General features: G+C 43.3%; 1 protein-coding gene across 1 annotated transcript in view; it reads left to right on the forward strand.

Annotated features, from left to right (window-relative positions):
* The window catches only part of LOC115112184 (inhibitory synaptic factor 1-like), a 53,959-nt gene extending 51,327 nt beyond the window's left edge, over positions 1 to 2,632 (forward strand). Inside the window, 2 exon segments of the mRNA XM_065011907.1 lie at positions 1,281 to 1,574; positions 1,577 to 2,632. Of these exon segments, the coding sequence (XP_064867979.1) occupies positions 1,281 to 1,574; positions 1,577 to 2,131 (849 nt within the window). The 3' untranslated portion in view covers positions 2,132 to 2,632.
* The last annotated feature ends 14,030 nt before the right edge of the window (positions 2,633 to 16,662 follow it).

A 16,662-nucleotide genomic window follows, 5' to 3' on the forward strand; every position in this document is an offset into this window, starting at 1 on the left:
GTAAATAAATTCATGAAAAATCCTACAATGTGATTTCTGGATCTTTTTCTTCTCATTTCGTCTGTCATAGTTGAAGTGTACCTATGATGAAAATTACAGGCCTCTCTCATATTTTTAAGTGGGAGAACTTGCACAATTGGTGGCTGACTAAATACTTTTTTGCCCCACTGTATATGACTGGTATGTATAGACAGTATAGACAGTATATGAATCGAAAAGGTATGTACAGCAGTAGTTATATAGTATGAGCCATGACTAGAATACAGTATAAAGTGGTTAAAACAGTATGTAAGCGTTATTAAAGTGACCATTGTTCAATGATTTTATGTACATATGGCAGCAGACTCTAAGGTGCAGGGTATAGTACCAAGTGGTAGCCAGCTAGTGACAGTGTCTTACATTTCAGGGCAGATCTTTGATGTTATGCTTCCACTGTTCCACTGGGCTGTTGTGAAGGTCAACGGCATCACCAAATTTACCCAGTATAGGACATTTTAGCAAAAAACCTGGTTGTCTCTGCCAGGAGGCTGTATGTTGGCCACAAGTGGATCTTCCAGCAAGACAATAACACCAAGCACAAAACAAAATCCATAAATAATTGGTGAATTGGCCACAGAATCAACATTTTGCAATGGCCATCTGTCTCCGGACTTGAACCCCATTGAAAACCTATGGTTTGAATTGGCAGTCCTTAAGGGCAGACGAAGGATATCAAGGATCTGGAAGGATTCTGTATGGAGGAATGACGTAGAATCCCTCCCTCTGCGTTCTCAAACTCATAAAACATTTTAGAAAAAGGCTCAGTGCCGTTATCATCGCAAGGTGAAGTATCGAAAGGTTGTCAATCATTTTCAACCCTACCTTTTTGAGATATGTTTTCTTACTTACTAAACAAAATCTCTTTCTCTGAGCATTTCTAGTAAGATACTAGAAATGACAATACAATATAGCTCAGTATTTGAATTATTGATTTTAAACATGTCATTTTTGCTCATCTTCATCAAGGGTTTCAATCATTTCAGACCCCACTATATGTCTTCATAGTGGACGTTAAAACATCATATTATTGTAAAGTAGTGTTTAAAAACATGTCTATACCTTCAAATCATCTGCCCCCCTCGCACCTCCCTCCTTGCTATCCCAGGTGGTGTGTGAAGTATTTGTCCTGATAATGGAAAGGATATTCATGTATAGTTAACGACATAAGTCAAAAACATAATGTATAATGATGTAGACCATATCTTCTAAACATTTATTCTGCCCTCTCTCTACTCTTCTAGGTGGTGGGTCAGATCGACAAGCTGACGTCAGACTTTGACTTTGACCTGGAGCTGGATGACTGGACAGTGGCCACAGCGAGCAGCACGTCCAGCAGCGAGAGGGGCCTGGGAGAGGCCTTCAGGCTGGACTTCCTCAATCCTGACGTGCTCTCAGACAGCTGGGAGTTCTGCAGCTATCTGGAGGCCTCCGTCGCTGCAGCAAACGCCGCCCACAAAGCAGCCCCAACAGAGCAGTCCACGGATGCAGGGCTGGAGCCGGGGGCGGGGCGTGGGTGCATCCCTACCCAGACCCAGACCCCAACCCCACCCCCACAACCGCCTCAGCCTACTCCCAAATGAATGGGGGGCTGCCCATCCCTAACGGACCTCTCATAGTCACCCCAGACTCGTCCAGTGCCAGCGAAGAGGCCACCAGCTCCACACACAGCCACAAGACCTCTCGCACGTCCGGCACCAGAGAGAGAGTTCGCTTCAGTGACAAGATTCTATACCACGCCCTGTGCTGTGATGATGACGAGGAGGATGAAGAGGAGGGAGATGAGGAGAAGGGCGGCTGTGCGACCCCAGACACTGACGACAGTGAGCCCAGTCCTAGTCAAGCCGGCTCGCCCACACCACCGCTCTCCTCCTCAGAGCACTCCGTCCTCCATAACTGTCTGGACCCTTCTTATGTGTCGTTCCCAGTGAACGTGGCAGCGGGGACTCACACGCTGCCCAGAAAGGGTCTCCTCAATCCCGCAAGCTGCCGGAAAAAACTGCTACGGAACAGCAGCACACAGACTGTTTCAGATAAAAGCACCCAAACAGTACTGCCCTATATTCCAGCCAAACAGAAAACAAAGGACCACTGAGAAACAGTAACTTTACAACAACAGAACTGAAAAAGGACTGTGTACTATTTAATATTAAATACATAGATCATAGATTAATACACAAATAAATAAATAAATACATATTAATTACTAAATAAATACATGATATGGGAAATGACTCGACTACCTAAAGTCATTCTGAGGCTCAGGGAAATAAATGATAAAGGCAGTTCCTTATGGCAGTAACAGAGAGAAAAGGGATATTGACGGACCAAAAGGCTAGTGCCTGCTAATGTTAAGAAATGGACCGAAAGGATTCCCTATTTCTAACCATTTGCAACACTTATTGAGATTACTAAAGCAATCTTTTTTCTAGGAAGTTGAAATTGTTCTGAAATCGGCAAGTAAATGTGAAGAGGTCGTTTCCCTCCTCGTACACCAGTATAAATCACGAGAAAATATCATGCTTGTTCTTTAAGATGTGGTTAAAAAACACTGCACATTCTGTACACTGAGAATCTGTATAAACATTGTCTTTTTCATCTTCCAATTATTTCAAATGTCAAGGGGGTTCCTGGTGTAACAACAAGGAGTGTATCTAGATGCACAAGTCAAGCCTTCTTCTCTCTTTGATGTCAAGGCCCAAAAAAACACGGTTTGACCTGCCCTTGATTTTATTAATCAATTCAATAATTTATCTCTTGATCTGCTGCTGAAACTGTAGTTGTGGAAAGTAAGAAGAAAAACAGGTATTTTTGCGAGATTCTGTGCTCCAACTCCACATTGTGACATTTCCACTTGATCTATCCGTTCCTCTCTGCAAGGGAGCAAGGTTGTTAGGGGGGAGGACTTGAATAGAAGTGCACAAAGTCAAGATGCAAAAGGTTATGTCTCTCCATTCTGAATCCCAGTAGGGATTTGGACTCAATAGAGCAGCATTTTATTCACAGGGATTATGCCAATAGCAGTGCTGATCAATAAGGCTGATTGAGAGAGTGCTGTGAGAGGTCTCTCTGCTGAGCAGGCAGACCCTGCTCCTGGGGGCCCACAACAAAAACTCACAGTTAGACCTCCATCTATTTCCTCTGCTATTAGTGGCAGACATGGACAGACGCAGCCTTCAAGAAAGAGATTGGCATTTAAGAAATGTGTGGCCGGATGTGAAAGAGTGGGTGCCGACAGAGAGAGATGGAGAGAGAGAGAAGGGGGGGAGGAGAGAGAGGAAGAAAGAGAGGTGGGAGAGTGAATGCATTGGAGAATGCAGGAGAGGGTAAAGGGCTGACCTCACAAAGAAAATGTGCTGCTAGATTGTTGTTAATCAACCCTCGGAACACAATCATTTCCCCTCTAATCACCAGGAGCTGACTCATGTCTCTGAGGATGGCCAGAGAGAACTCTCCTCCCAGATACAGATCTATTACTGTCCATAGGCCCCCAACTGCCCAGGGCCCCAGGTTATAGTACAGAAGAGAACACACACATAATCAGGATTGGACTCTTTCAAGGACAATCCTTGACTACACATTCCATATATTTATCACATATATCTCAATATCTTATGTAAAGCGATTTTGTTAAAACACACATAATGAACACATCTATAATGTTTTCAAATAAAATAAAATAATATGTTATTAGTCACATACACACGGTTAGCAGATGTTATTGCGAGTATAGTGAAATGTTTATAGATATGAAAGTGCAGCAGGTAATATCTAAAAATTCCACAAAAATAACTAATATCTAACAAATTCCACAACAAAGCAGTGACAGAGTGGCTAAGATGCAATATATAGGATAGAATAGATAGTGTAGTTAGTATACAGTATACTGTATAGACATATGAGATCAGTAATGCGAGATATGTAAACATACTTAATGTGGCATTATTAAAGTGACAGGTGTTCCATTTATTAAAGTGGCCAATGATATCAAGTCTGTAGGTAGGCAGCCGCCTCTCTGTGTTAGTGGTGGCTGTTAACAATCTGATGGCCTTGAGATAGAAGCTGTTTTTCAATCTCTCTGTCCCAGCTTTGATGCAGTTCTACCGACCTCGCCTTCTGGATGGAAGCGGGGAGAACAGGTAGTGGCTCGGGAGGTTGTTGTCCTTGATGATATTTTTTGCCTTCCTGTGACATCGGGTGTTGTAGGTGTCCTGGAGGGCAGGTATTTTGCCCCGGTTGATGCGTTGTGCAGACTGCACCACCCTCTGGAGAGTCTTGCGGTTGTGGGCGGTGCAGTTGCCATACCAGGCTGTGAAACAGCCCGACAGGATGCTCTCAATTGTGCACCTGTAAAGGTTAGTGAGGGTTTTTGGTGACAAGCCACATTTTTTCAGCCTCCTGGGGTTGAAGAGGCGCTGTCTGTGTGCGTGGACCATTTCAGTTTGTCGGTGATATGTACATCGAGGAACTTAAAACTTTCCACCTTCTTCACTGCTATCCCGTAGATGTTGATGAGGGGTGCTCCCTTTGCTGTTTCCTGAAGTCCACGATCATCTCTTTTGTTTTGCTGAGATTGGGTGAGAGGTTATTTTCCTGACACCACACTCCGAGGGCCCTCACCTCCTCCCTGTCATCGTTGTTGGTAATCAAGCCTGCCACTGTAGCGTTGTCTGCAAACTTGATGATTGAGTTGGAGGCGTGCATGGCCATGCAGTCGTGGGTGAACAGGGAATACATGAGAGGACTGAGAATGAGGGGCCCCAGTGTTTAGGATCAGAGGAGTGGAGATGTTGTTTCCTACCTTCACCACCTGGGGGCGGCCCATCAGGAAGTCCAGGATCCAGTTGCACAGGGCGGTGTCGAGACCCAGGGTCTCAAGCTTAATGATGAGCTTGGAGGGTACTATGGTGTTGAATGCGGAGCTGTAGTCAATGAACAGCATTCTTACATAGGTATTCCACTTGTCCAGATGGGATAGGGCAGTGTTCAGTGTGATAGCGATTGCATCGTCTGTGGACCTACTGGGGTGGTAAGCAAATTGGAGTGGGTCTAGGGTGTCATGATCCTTGACTAGTCTCTCAAAGCACTTCATGATAACAGAAGTGAGTGCTACGGGGCGATAGTCATTTAGTTCAATTACCTTAGCTTTCTTGGGAACATGAACAATGGTAGCCATCTTGAAGCATGTGGGGACAGCAGCCTGGAATAGGGATTGATTGAATGTGTCTGTAAACACACCAGCCAGCTGGTCTGCGCATGCTCTGAGGATGTGGCTCGTGATGCCGTCTGGGCTGGCGGCCTTGTGAGGATTAAAAAGTTTAAATGTTTTACACACATCGGCCACGGAGAAGGAGAGCCCACGGTCTTTGGTAGCGGGCCTTGTCAGTGGCACTGTACTGTCCACAAAGCGTGCAAAGAAGTTCTTTAATTTGTCTGGGAGCAAGATTTCGATGTCTGCGACTGGGCTGTCTGTAGACCCTGCCACATACATCTCGTGTTTGAGCCGTTGAATTGCAAATCCACTTTGTCTCTATACTGATGCTTTGCTTGTTTGATTGAATAACTACAATGTTTGTATTCAGGCCATGTTTCCAGTTGCCTTGCCATGATTAAATGCAGTGGTACGTGCTTTCAGTTTTGCGCGAATGCTGCCATCAATCCACGGTTTCTGGTTAGGGAAGGTTATAATAGTCACAGTGGGTTACAACATTTACTTTACACTCCCTTATAAATTCACTCACCAAGTCAGCATATACGTCAATGTTGTTGTCTGAGGCTACCCAGAACATATCCCAGTCCACGTGATTGAAGCAATCTTGGAGCGTGGAATCCGATTGGTCAGACCATTGTTGGATAGACCTAAGCATGGGCGCTTCCTGTTTTAGTCTCTGCCTATAGGAGGGAAACAGCAAGATGGAGTCATGGTCAGATTTGCCAAAAGGAGGGCAGGGAGGGCCTTGTATGCATCCTGGAGTTTAGAGTAGCAGTGGTCGAGTGTGTTACTCGCTCACGTACTGCAATTGATATGCTGATAGAGGTTAGGTCGCCTTGTTCTCAGATTAGCTTTGTTAAAATCCCCAGCTACAATAAATGCAGCCTCAAAGAGATATTCGTTGAGGCTGCATTTATTGTAGCTGGGGATTTTAACAAAGCTAATCTGAGAACAAGGTTTGCATAAAGTCCAGTGAAGTTCCTTGATGGCCGTCTTGGTTTCGACTTGCAGGGGGATATACACGGCTGTGACGATAACCGAGGAGAGTTCTCTTTGGAGATAATATGATTGGCTTTGATTGTGAGGAATTCCCATTGTACTGAAAATCCCGTTGGCTGTATTGGACTCCGACAGCATGTCCCAAGCTAGCCATGTCTCCATGAAAATGAGCATGCTACAATCCCGAATGTCTCTTTGGAAAGCATCTCTTGCCCTAGTTTCGTCAACTTTGGAAACTAGGGACTGGACATTAGCGAATAATATACTCGGAAGCGGTGGGTGGTGTGCGCGCATCCAAAGCATCACTAGAAGACCGCGACTGCACCCTCTCCTCCTGCAACGGTGTTGTTTTGGGTCGGCCTCTGGAATCAGTTCAAATGCCCTGGGAGGTGCAGACAAAGCGTCCGCTTTGGGAAGGTCGAATTCCTGGTCGTCGTGCTGGTTGTGCTGGCAAGTTTATGTTTCTCTGATATCCAATAGTTCTTCCCGGCTGTATGTAATAACACTTAAGGTGTTCTGGGCTATCAACGTAAGAAATAATACATAAAAAACAAAATACTGCACAGTTTCCTAAGGACTTGAAGTGAAGTTGCCATCTCTATCGGCGCCATCTTGGTTTCCTACTAAAGAAAGGCAGATTATTGATCTGTAGGCTGGAGTAAAGGAAGCATAGCATGAAACAAAACCAAATATGTTGCTCTGTGAAGCACAGTATCTTGACTGGTCCCCTGTGTAATGGGTCCTATGTGTAGTACCTGGTGTAGAGAGTCAGGCACAGGACAGCAGATATTAGTAATCAACATACTTTTACTCAAAATGTCAAATATACAAAGTAACAAATACACGCACACTATGACAGACCGAAAATACAGTAAACAGTCACTCACAAAAAAACACGGGGGAACAGGGGGTAAAAAATTAACAAGTAATTGTGGGATTGAAATCAGGTGTGTAAAACAAAGACAAAACAAATGGAAAAAGAAAAGTGGATCGGCGGTGGCTAGAAAGCCGGTGACATCAACCGCCGAACGCTGCCCGAACAAGGAGAGGGACCGACTTCGGCGGAAGTCGTGACACCCTGATATGAGAAACATGGTCATGCCTCTAGTCTCAGTGGTGTGCTGGTGAAGAAGTGAAAGTGGAATTTTAGTTTGCAACACCTAACACACTGAGTAATGCAGAGTAATATTCAAAGATAAGGGAAACAATATCATGCTATTTTAAAATGGTTACCCATTATAATACACTCTTTGACAAAAAGTCAATTTAAATAATTATCTATTAATTAATTATATTGCATACAAGTGCCCTCCCTGTATTTGGTGAATCAGCTGAGAATACTTTGAGTGACTACAAGGTAAGGTCAAAAATGAGCAATTGAATAACGCAATGAAAAAATATTTATCAGTTAGTCTGAGTCCAGCAAGAATACATAGATATTTTGTCCAAGCTCACACACGTACAGAGATTTTGGTTGTGGCTTTTGACTGAGAAAATGTCTTTACTCTAAACCCAATATCAGCTGATAAGCACTGCACTAAAGGAAGGTAATAACCACAGCATACAGTATAAACACAGCCGTTTCTCTCAATGGAAAACCTCTCCTTTAGGTCAGGATACATTTCAAACTCACATGGCAACGGGCATAGACATCTTGGTGATGAGTGAGAAAGGAAATTAGCCTCTTTAATCGGTGAAACGATCATTTCAAATGTGATGCTGAGACAAAATGGAGAGGATGGAATCATGTATAAATTATCGAACGCACTTGTCTTGTGGCACGCTTTCACATTCTCATTCCGTCTCGCTCTGTTAATCCAGGAAGTCTGTGTCTGTCTATGAGAACGATGCATTGAACAGAGATCAATGGACGACTCCCGCAGCATTGGCTGGCATTTCACTGCTAGGTCGGAACACCAACAGGTCATCACGCTCATTAGCATAAACAAACAAAGCTGGAGCGGTATGCAGAAAAAGCATCAATCAGACCAAAACAAACTAAGTCCTTATTGTGATGCCTATACAGCCCCAAGGCATTTCATTTATATGGAGGGAATTTGAACTTCCAGTCTTTTAATAATCATATCCATGATGAAATCACCCCTGGCTGCAAGTATATAGCCGTTTGGCACTGGAGCGGAATACATTATCATTGACGATGAATGCTAGATATTTGGACAAAACATTAGGAATGTTTCTCTTGCCAGTAGGCTCATTATTCATTTGTAATAGGGCATTTCATCGTCCCTGGTCCTCTATAGGACAAACTGGAGAGGCATCCAAAGGTTAAAGAATGTAAGCACACGGATGCCAATGATTACTGGACAAGCAGGTGAGGTTGTTTTGTGGTGGTGTTTAATGAATGTGAGGAGTTATAGCAATACTATGTGTGTGTATGTGTGTGTGTGTGTGTGTGTGTGTGTGTGTGTGTGTGTGTGTGTGTGTGTGTGTGTGTGTGTGTGTGTGTGTGTGTGTGCGTGTGCGTGTGCGCGCGAGTCATAGCATTTGATTTGACGTCACCAGTAAATCAATCTTAGAGCCAGGCCGCACCCTGATCAATGCTCTAATCACTGCCCAGAGGGCACTGTTTCTGTTTCAATGATCACCACAAGCTCACAAATTAGCACTGTTACACTGATGTAAGACAAATGTACTCCATGTATCACTATGCAAATAGTTGACGTGACCATTTTACGACAATCTGAATAGGTTGTGATACTTCTATGATTACTGTAGATCTTAAAAATACAAATTTAGTGGGTGCTTATATTTGTTTGATTTCACATGTAGAAGTGTGTATTGTACATGTGTGAATTGGAAATGTGTTTTTTTTTCATATCCCAACTCTCCCTGAGACACCCTTAAAATGTGGGGACACAGCCAGCCATTATCAACAGTAACCCTGGAGCAATTAGGGTTAAGTATGTTGCTGAAGGGCATATCGACGGAGTATTCACCTTGCCAGCTTGGAGATTCAAACTAGCGACCTTTTCGTTACTGGCCCAATGCTCTAACCGCTAGGCTACCTTGCCACCCTAGTAAAATTACACAAAAACACACGCACGCACGCACACACACACACACACACACACACACACACACACACACACACACACACACACACACACACACACACACACACACACACACACACACTTTCTCTCTCTCTAAAGATCCTTTGAAGAAAATGGATGACAGATCTGTGTTTTCTTTGCTGATTTGTAAGGGTCTATGAAGTGGAGAACTCAATACAGTCACACTGATTACTATAGATTGGCTAACGGCTGGGGATACTGAGGGTCGATTTGTTTAATCTCTGTGTCATAACTTTCCTGCTGCTTCCAGAACAAACTATTTATGTTCCGTCCTCCCTCCATCCGCCATCCTCCTCTGCCGCCCACCCATTCCAATTTGTGACATCTTTGAATTTGGCACTCAGTCACCGCACGACTCACATCCACCCTCCTCACCAGTGAGACGACAATTATTGAGACTGCAATGTTGGTCCAACAAGAACAAAGACACTGCAATGTGTCAGCGAGCAGCCATCAAATTCAGAGCCCCTTAACTATATCCAATTCATATATCATTGTATGATATTGCCTACAGTTTGCAAGAAAAGCCTTGGAAAGAGGGAAAGCTTTCAACTTAAGACCTCTTACTATCAAACAGCTGCCCATGTGGCAGGTCATTTTCCTATATAAAGTGGCATAGGCTCGTATCTTGGAAAATACTACATACTGATCGGATAAGGTCTGCAGCAGCGCATTAAATGGAACCAAGGAAGGGTCTTTGGATTGATAACCACAGGCACAGGGTTGGCATACAGAGAACCCATATCGGAGAGCAACCAGGTGTGGAGGTGGGCATGTGTCTGACAGGCACAATGGGACACTGGATCCATACATGGAGGCCTCCCTCCAACCAGCCCAGTCAGAGCTTATATGGGGAGGGGGAGCTGGATAAGACCACGGGCTCTCGGAGTTATTAATGAACAGCCATGGAGCAGCCACAGATAAGATTAGACCTTCACAGGTGATGAAGGACATGGGGCGGGGCTGTGGTGGTAGTGATGGTGGCGATGGGGGAGAGATTACAATTCTACTAAATTGGCACACAATCATTTAAACCCTGTCCATATAAAAATGATACAATTTTAAATTGTGACTTAAGCAGAACAAACAACAAAATAGAAAAATAAGTGAAGAAGGTTACTAAGTGTCATTTCAGCTCAGTGGTGGAATGGTAGAAAAATTGTTGGCATTGGGGAGTGGAGAGACTGAGCTCTAAAAAACAAGGTTCCCCAACCATGCTTCTCTCAGCCTCATCACTACAGTATGTTGATCCCAGAACCTAAAACCCATCCAACAGAACTCAATCAGATGGACTGCATCAGTAGAGCAGTAGAGCCACAAAACAAAGGACCGAACAAATACACCTCAGAAACTGAACTATGTAGGTGTCACTGTATAACCAGCCATAAAATAATGCAGTATATGTCACAACAAGTATACATATATGTCAGGACAGCGTTGTGACCATATTATGACAGGTTATGACAGTCATGTCAGCTGTTATGACACATTATGACATGATTATGACCGTGTAATAGCATGTTATGACGCTAGGTGTCAAGTAAAGTGTTACCCCAAAATCAACTTAGTTAGTACTGTATAATACCCAATGAAATGGGCTCAAAGCAATCACAATATGCAATTAATTTCTACTAGGTACTGACTTCCGTTTCTTTCTGAATAGTTCATCTGCAAGTAATCAATTGATTGTCATAAATACATTTACTGCACCGGTGTAATTTCTTTCTTGTTGGAAGTTAATAGTACCTTGTCTGACTGGCGATTCCAAAAACATCACATACAGTGCATTTACGATTCAGGATGAGCAAGTAAGAGAGAAAAGTGGGGAGTCATTTGCAGAAGCCATTTCCTGTAGTGGGAGAAAGACGATTGCAACTGATGAAAACCCAGCACCTGCTCAAATGATCCAGCCATACAGATGCATACAAGTTATATATTGCATGAAATTGCTCAGAAATCAGGCATAAGGTTATATTTAGCAGCCGGGCGACAGTTTCATGATGACTTGATAAAAAAAACAGTACAACTGCAACAAAGAACAGACACAGTCCCCATGGAACGTCCTTGACTTTGAATAACATACTGAAGGAGATGGAGAAATGGATGACACTCAAACAACTATATGGTGGTCTGGTAATGTGTTCCAGTAACATCCTGTATTAGGCTTGAATGAGAAAGAGTGGAACCTGGATGACCTAAATACACAGTCAATTTCACTAACAGAAAACCACTACTAAATTAATTGTCAATAGGCCCATGGTTATAGATGACTCCAGAATATAAATGCCCAGAACAGCTAAGTGCAGCAGCAGCTATAGTAAGTGCAGGTAGGGAACTCTAATTCTGACAAAGCACTGTAGAATTCTAAGAAGACGCAGGCAGCAGTTCTTTCCTGGGAACTCTGCTTTGGCAGACTGTCAGCATTTTCATGGCATTTACAGGTAAAGGCCAGGAGGCCAGAGTGTTGTTGACAGTTTAGTAAAACCAGCAAACAACAGTTAAGTGATGATGAAGACAGATGCTATGTACAAGGCACTCCCCAAGTTGCCCTAATGTTCACCTTCAAGGAGAGGGCTTTCCCCATCTCTTACTTGAAATGTTTTCCTGTACACACCTCTCTATAGTACATCATTTATTTTATTGCCTCCTCTAACTTAAATGTGTCCTCCATTCCAGTTCTGGAGGCCCATCATTGAGGTCTTCATCAAACATAAAGTGATCGACAGGGGGCCAAGGACAGGTAAGAGTCACTCAAACAGGGCTAGGACAGAGGAGGAGAGAATGAGAGAGAAAGAAGGGTGATGGTATAGCTGAGTATTCTGCAATAGCAGATGTTACAGGGAGATGAATGGTTGTATGGATTAGCCTCGCCCTTCATTGATACACATAGAGACAATGCAGGGCTCCAATGAGAATCTCCCTGAAATAACCAATGATTGCAATAATTACTGCCAAACTGGGGGGCCACCAGCAGGGCCCCCTTCCATTCTATTAACCTCTTCTGCTCTTTTCCTATCTAATTAGCACAGTTCTTTATTGGTGTAATTTGGTGGTTTTAGCCATTTCTCCTGGATTCAGGGAGTGAAGCAGGTCACACGCCTGACAGGGGATCCTGTGTGTTGTGTTGTCGCTGCTGTGCATCACCAATACATCAGAGCAGTGATTATTCTCAAATGAGAGCAATTAGTCAAATGTCAGGTTCCGGCTCGCACTCTCTGGGTGGCTTGCTGACAAAGTCGCTCAGAGGTACCCTGTATGTCTAAAGATGAATAGCTGTGGGATGTCATTAAGTCATCTTGCTTCAATAGAACGGAACGAATAAACAAATAAATAATATATCCTAAGTTTCTTTCATAATTAGCCACTGAGCACCAGTGACATTTGAACAGTCAGAGGCATCGACCTATCCTGAGTCTGCAGCCAGATAATACGGATACAGCCATATACCCGTCTAGTTCAGAGTAGTAGTGACATGCTAATCGTATCATAAAATACACTATGAAATGCCCCTGGTTTTATTACGATCAACATGGTCTCTACTCCCAGCACTGTACTATAGTGCTTTAGCCTGAATGTCACCTTAGGGAAAGGCATTCAGAGAGCAGCTGTAAGTTATGGCGTTTTGGCACCCTTTCAAAAGTGTGTTCTAGTGAATTGGTCAATCAATGCTCTCTTTTGCTTGTGTCCTCGCTCAGTGCGGCGTCCCAGCATCAGTCTCAGCCTGAGCCTGATGCACCTATAAAACCTATCAAACACAGCAGTTAAATTGCTCTGTGGGTCTGGGTAGGCCTGGTGTTTGGCATCAAGCCCTCTGCCACCCACAGTGTTAGGCCAGGGGGTTTAAGAGCATGTCAGATGTAAATCTCCAGGCTGACTGATCTCCCATGTCTCCAGCTAGGATTTACCAGCTGCACAGAGAGAAGCAGTGAGAGGCCAACCTCGCTAGATGCCAAGCAACAAGGAGTGATTAGATCAATAATTGTTTTACGTGCAATAGACACTTAACAATCAAGCATTGATCATCCAAACAAGACTTACAATCCTTCAAATTCTACATAAGTCTGTATATAGTGGTTTTAAAACCGACGTGGAACATTCACTTTTGGTAATGGTTTACTGTGCCATTTAAAGCGTTATTCCTCTGTGAATGTGTCACAAAACTGTCACTGGCAGTTTGTGGGAAGAAAAGGGAATATTTAAGGCAGAGTTTACCACATATACAAATAAAGTATGAAAAAAGACCAAAGGCGAGGAGTGTGAGGCTGAAGAAACTGCAAGGTCAACAACAACACCACAAGAACAAAAACAGAGCTTGCACTACAATTCTCCTAAAGTGCTTCACTGCAAGGATAAAGACTATAGACTAAAATCAAATCACAAAACGAAAGAAAGACTGGCAGCAACTTTAGGCAGAGTAAAATTTAATTAGCCTTTTAGCAAGAAGTTCTGAGTTTGAGTAATGACAAATGCCCAATTTAAATCAACTGGCACAAGTGACCCTGTCCTTTTTTGTCTCCCCAGCAAGGACATTTGGTTCCTTGGAAGTTGTGGGAACGCACATTTTTGGTTTCTCATTGGTTCTGGGAACTGTCATGACGTGGCTCTTTCTGGGTATAGAGCATTGCATCCCCCTCTCTCTCCCTCCTATACCCAAGGTTCTGTTATCTCAGGTTGTAAATTCCTGGAGGAGACTCTCTCCTCCTGGCCATGCAGTATAGAGAGAGAGAGAGTTTCGCAGTAGAACAAAGGAACTTCTACATCACAGAACTTGAGATCTGAACAATATCCATGTTTTGGAGAATGTGTAAACGGTCGGTGGAGTAGCCAGCTACAACCGGTCCGTTTTGTTTCATGTTTGTGACCTCATGAAAGACAATACAGCGACATTACCATAACTCTGTTTATACAGGTGCCTCCAGTATGAGGTTTGCGTCTAATTACTGTATAAAATGAACGAGTAAAGATGAAAGTATTTGTGAAATGATGTAATGATGTTAGTGAGAGAATTGTATTCCCTTTAAAGTTTAACTAAGTCATTGGCCCGCCCCCATAAGCACAGAGATGATCTGATGTCATGAAACAGCCCTTTTCTACTGTTATGAATAAAAAACCCAACAGAAAAAATCCTCTTCAGACCACGCATACCTCAGTCAGCTGAGGGGGCACAGGTTGAGTTTAGACCACAAAAACCTCAGTATAAGCTAAGGTTGTAATGGTTGTTGAATTCCTTACCATACCATGTGGAGCATTGGCTACACAGCTGGAAATAGTTCAACTCTGAGACTATCGATCCTGACAGAATAAGAGCAAATCTTAGATACTAATTACTAGTCTGCAACTAGACATTATTTCAACCAGAGATGCGAAGACCAACAACCGCCGAAACATCTATCTATAAGTACATTTCTGAATGGTACTCTGAAGTATCCAATCTAACCACGAAAGACTTCAGGGAAGCAGAGAGACGCTCGGATGAACTTTACAACAGAAGGACTGACAATTCCACAAGAGATCACGACGACACACTGGGCGTATATATATATTGATTGCAATTATTCCCGAATGAGTGAGCATTCATGTGCAAAGGATTAGCATTTCAATTAATATAATTATCAACTGTGTAGTGACTCATTTTTGTCTTTCCCGCCCTTCTCAGTCCACACCCACTTTCCTTTGTCCACCAAGCCGTCATATCGGCTTAGCCCACTAGGGAACCTCCCCTATCATTTCCATGTAACAATATCTACTGTGTTGTTTGTTTATGCATTTCTGTGATTATTTAGTTAGTTAGTAAATAAATTATTAAGACAATTGATATATGGATGATTCATAGTAAAGGCTGGGTTCGTGCAGATGACCAACAATTTACGACGTTTGGAATGAGACTAACGTGAGGTAAAGAATAATTCATTAATTAGAAGACTAACTGATCAGATATTAAAATATCTGAAAAGTTATATTAGGAAAATTATAACTTTGTAATATGAAGATTTTCCTTGGTGCCTCGACTTCCTAGTTAATTGCATTTACATGATTAGTTTAATCACGTAGTAATATTTACAGAGATTTAATAAAATAAGTCTTCAATTAAATGATGCCAAAGACACGAAAAAACGAAGCCATATGTCTCCTGACTGGTAAAACGCAAAGTTATTATTAACGTTCTGAGAACAAAAATGATAAGTTATTTGAAGGTAAATGTCACGGATCCCGCCGGTACTGCTGCTCATTCTGTTCACCAGTTCCGGAGGTCTACGTCACTGACTTTCTAGACTTCACTGAACGGGATTCATTATCATCACCCCGGACTGTCTTGTCTGATTACACACACCTGGTTCCCATTTCCCCTGATTAGTATGTTAAATATGTGCCCTCTGTTCCCTCTGTCTTTGTCGGTTATTGTTTCCTTGTCCGTTGGTCGTGTGAGTACCTATTCGTTGGTTCAACTGTTATGCTGCGTGCTTTATGTATTGTGTATTACACATATCGTCCCGTGTCGTTCAACAAGGTTTACCGTCCCTCTTTTGTTTGGGTACAGCCCAGTGTTTTTGTATATGTGTTTGTTTTGGGTGTATTAAAAACCCCTATTGTGTATTCCTGCACCTGTCTCCAAATCCCTTATAGCAGAGTGACAGAATAACCGACCCGCAAAATGGAGACAGCAGGAAAGGCTGAGCTGGCGACCAGTGTAGGGACAGTACAGCACCATGAGGACTGTCTCTCCAGACTCGGTATCGCCATGGACAGTGTGCGTGCTGGCAACCATCTTGCGCTTGTAGGGGAGTGTGCAGTCCCTCCAGTCTCCTGCACCGAGCCCGGTACCAGCTCCCACGCCACGACCTCTTTCTTTCTCTTTCTCTCTTTTTCTCTTTCTTTCTTTCTTTCTCTCTTTCTTTCTTTCTTTCTTTCTCTCTTTCTTTCTCTCTCTCTCTTGGAGGACCTGAGCCCTGCTGCTGCTCCAGTTTAAACTGTTCTGCCTGTGGCTATGGAACCTTGACCTGTTCACCGGACATGCTACCTGTCCCAGACCTGCTGTTTCCAACTCTCTAGAGACAGCAGGAGCAGTAGAGATAGAGCAGTAGTGCCAACTGACATTTACTCCTGAGGTGTTGACCTGTTGCACCCTCGACAACCACTGTGATTATTATTATTTGACACTGCTGGTCATCTATGAACATTTGAACATCTTGGCCATGTTCTGTTATAATCTCCACCCGGGACACAGCCAGAAGAGGACTGGCCAACCCTCATAGCCTGGTTCCTCTCTAGGTTTCTTCCTAGGTTCTGGCCTTTCTAGGGAGTTTTTCCTAGCCACCGTGC

The sequence above is a fragment of the Oncorhynchus nerka genome, linkage group LG27, assembly GCF_034236695.1.
Source record: "Oncorhynchus nerka isolate Pitt River linkage group LG27, Oner_Uvic_2.0, whole genome shotgun sequence".
Classification (NCBI taxonomy): domain Eukaryota; kingdom Metazoa; phylum Chordata; class Actinopteri; order Salmoniformes; family Salmonidae; genus Oncorhynchus; species Oncorhynchus nerka.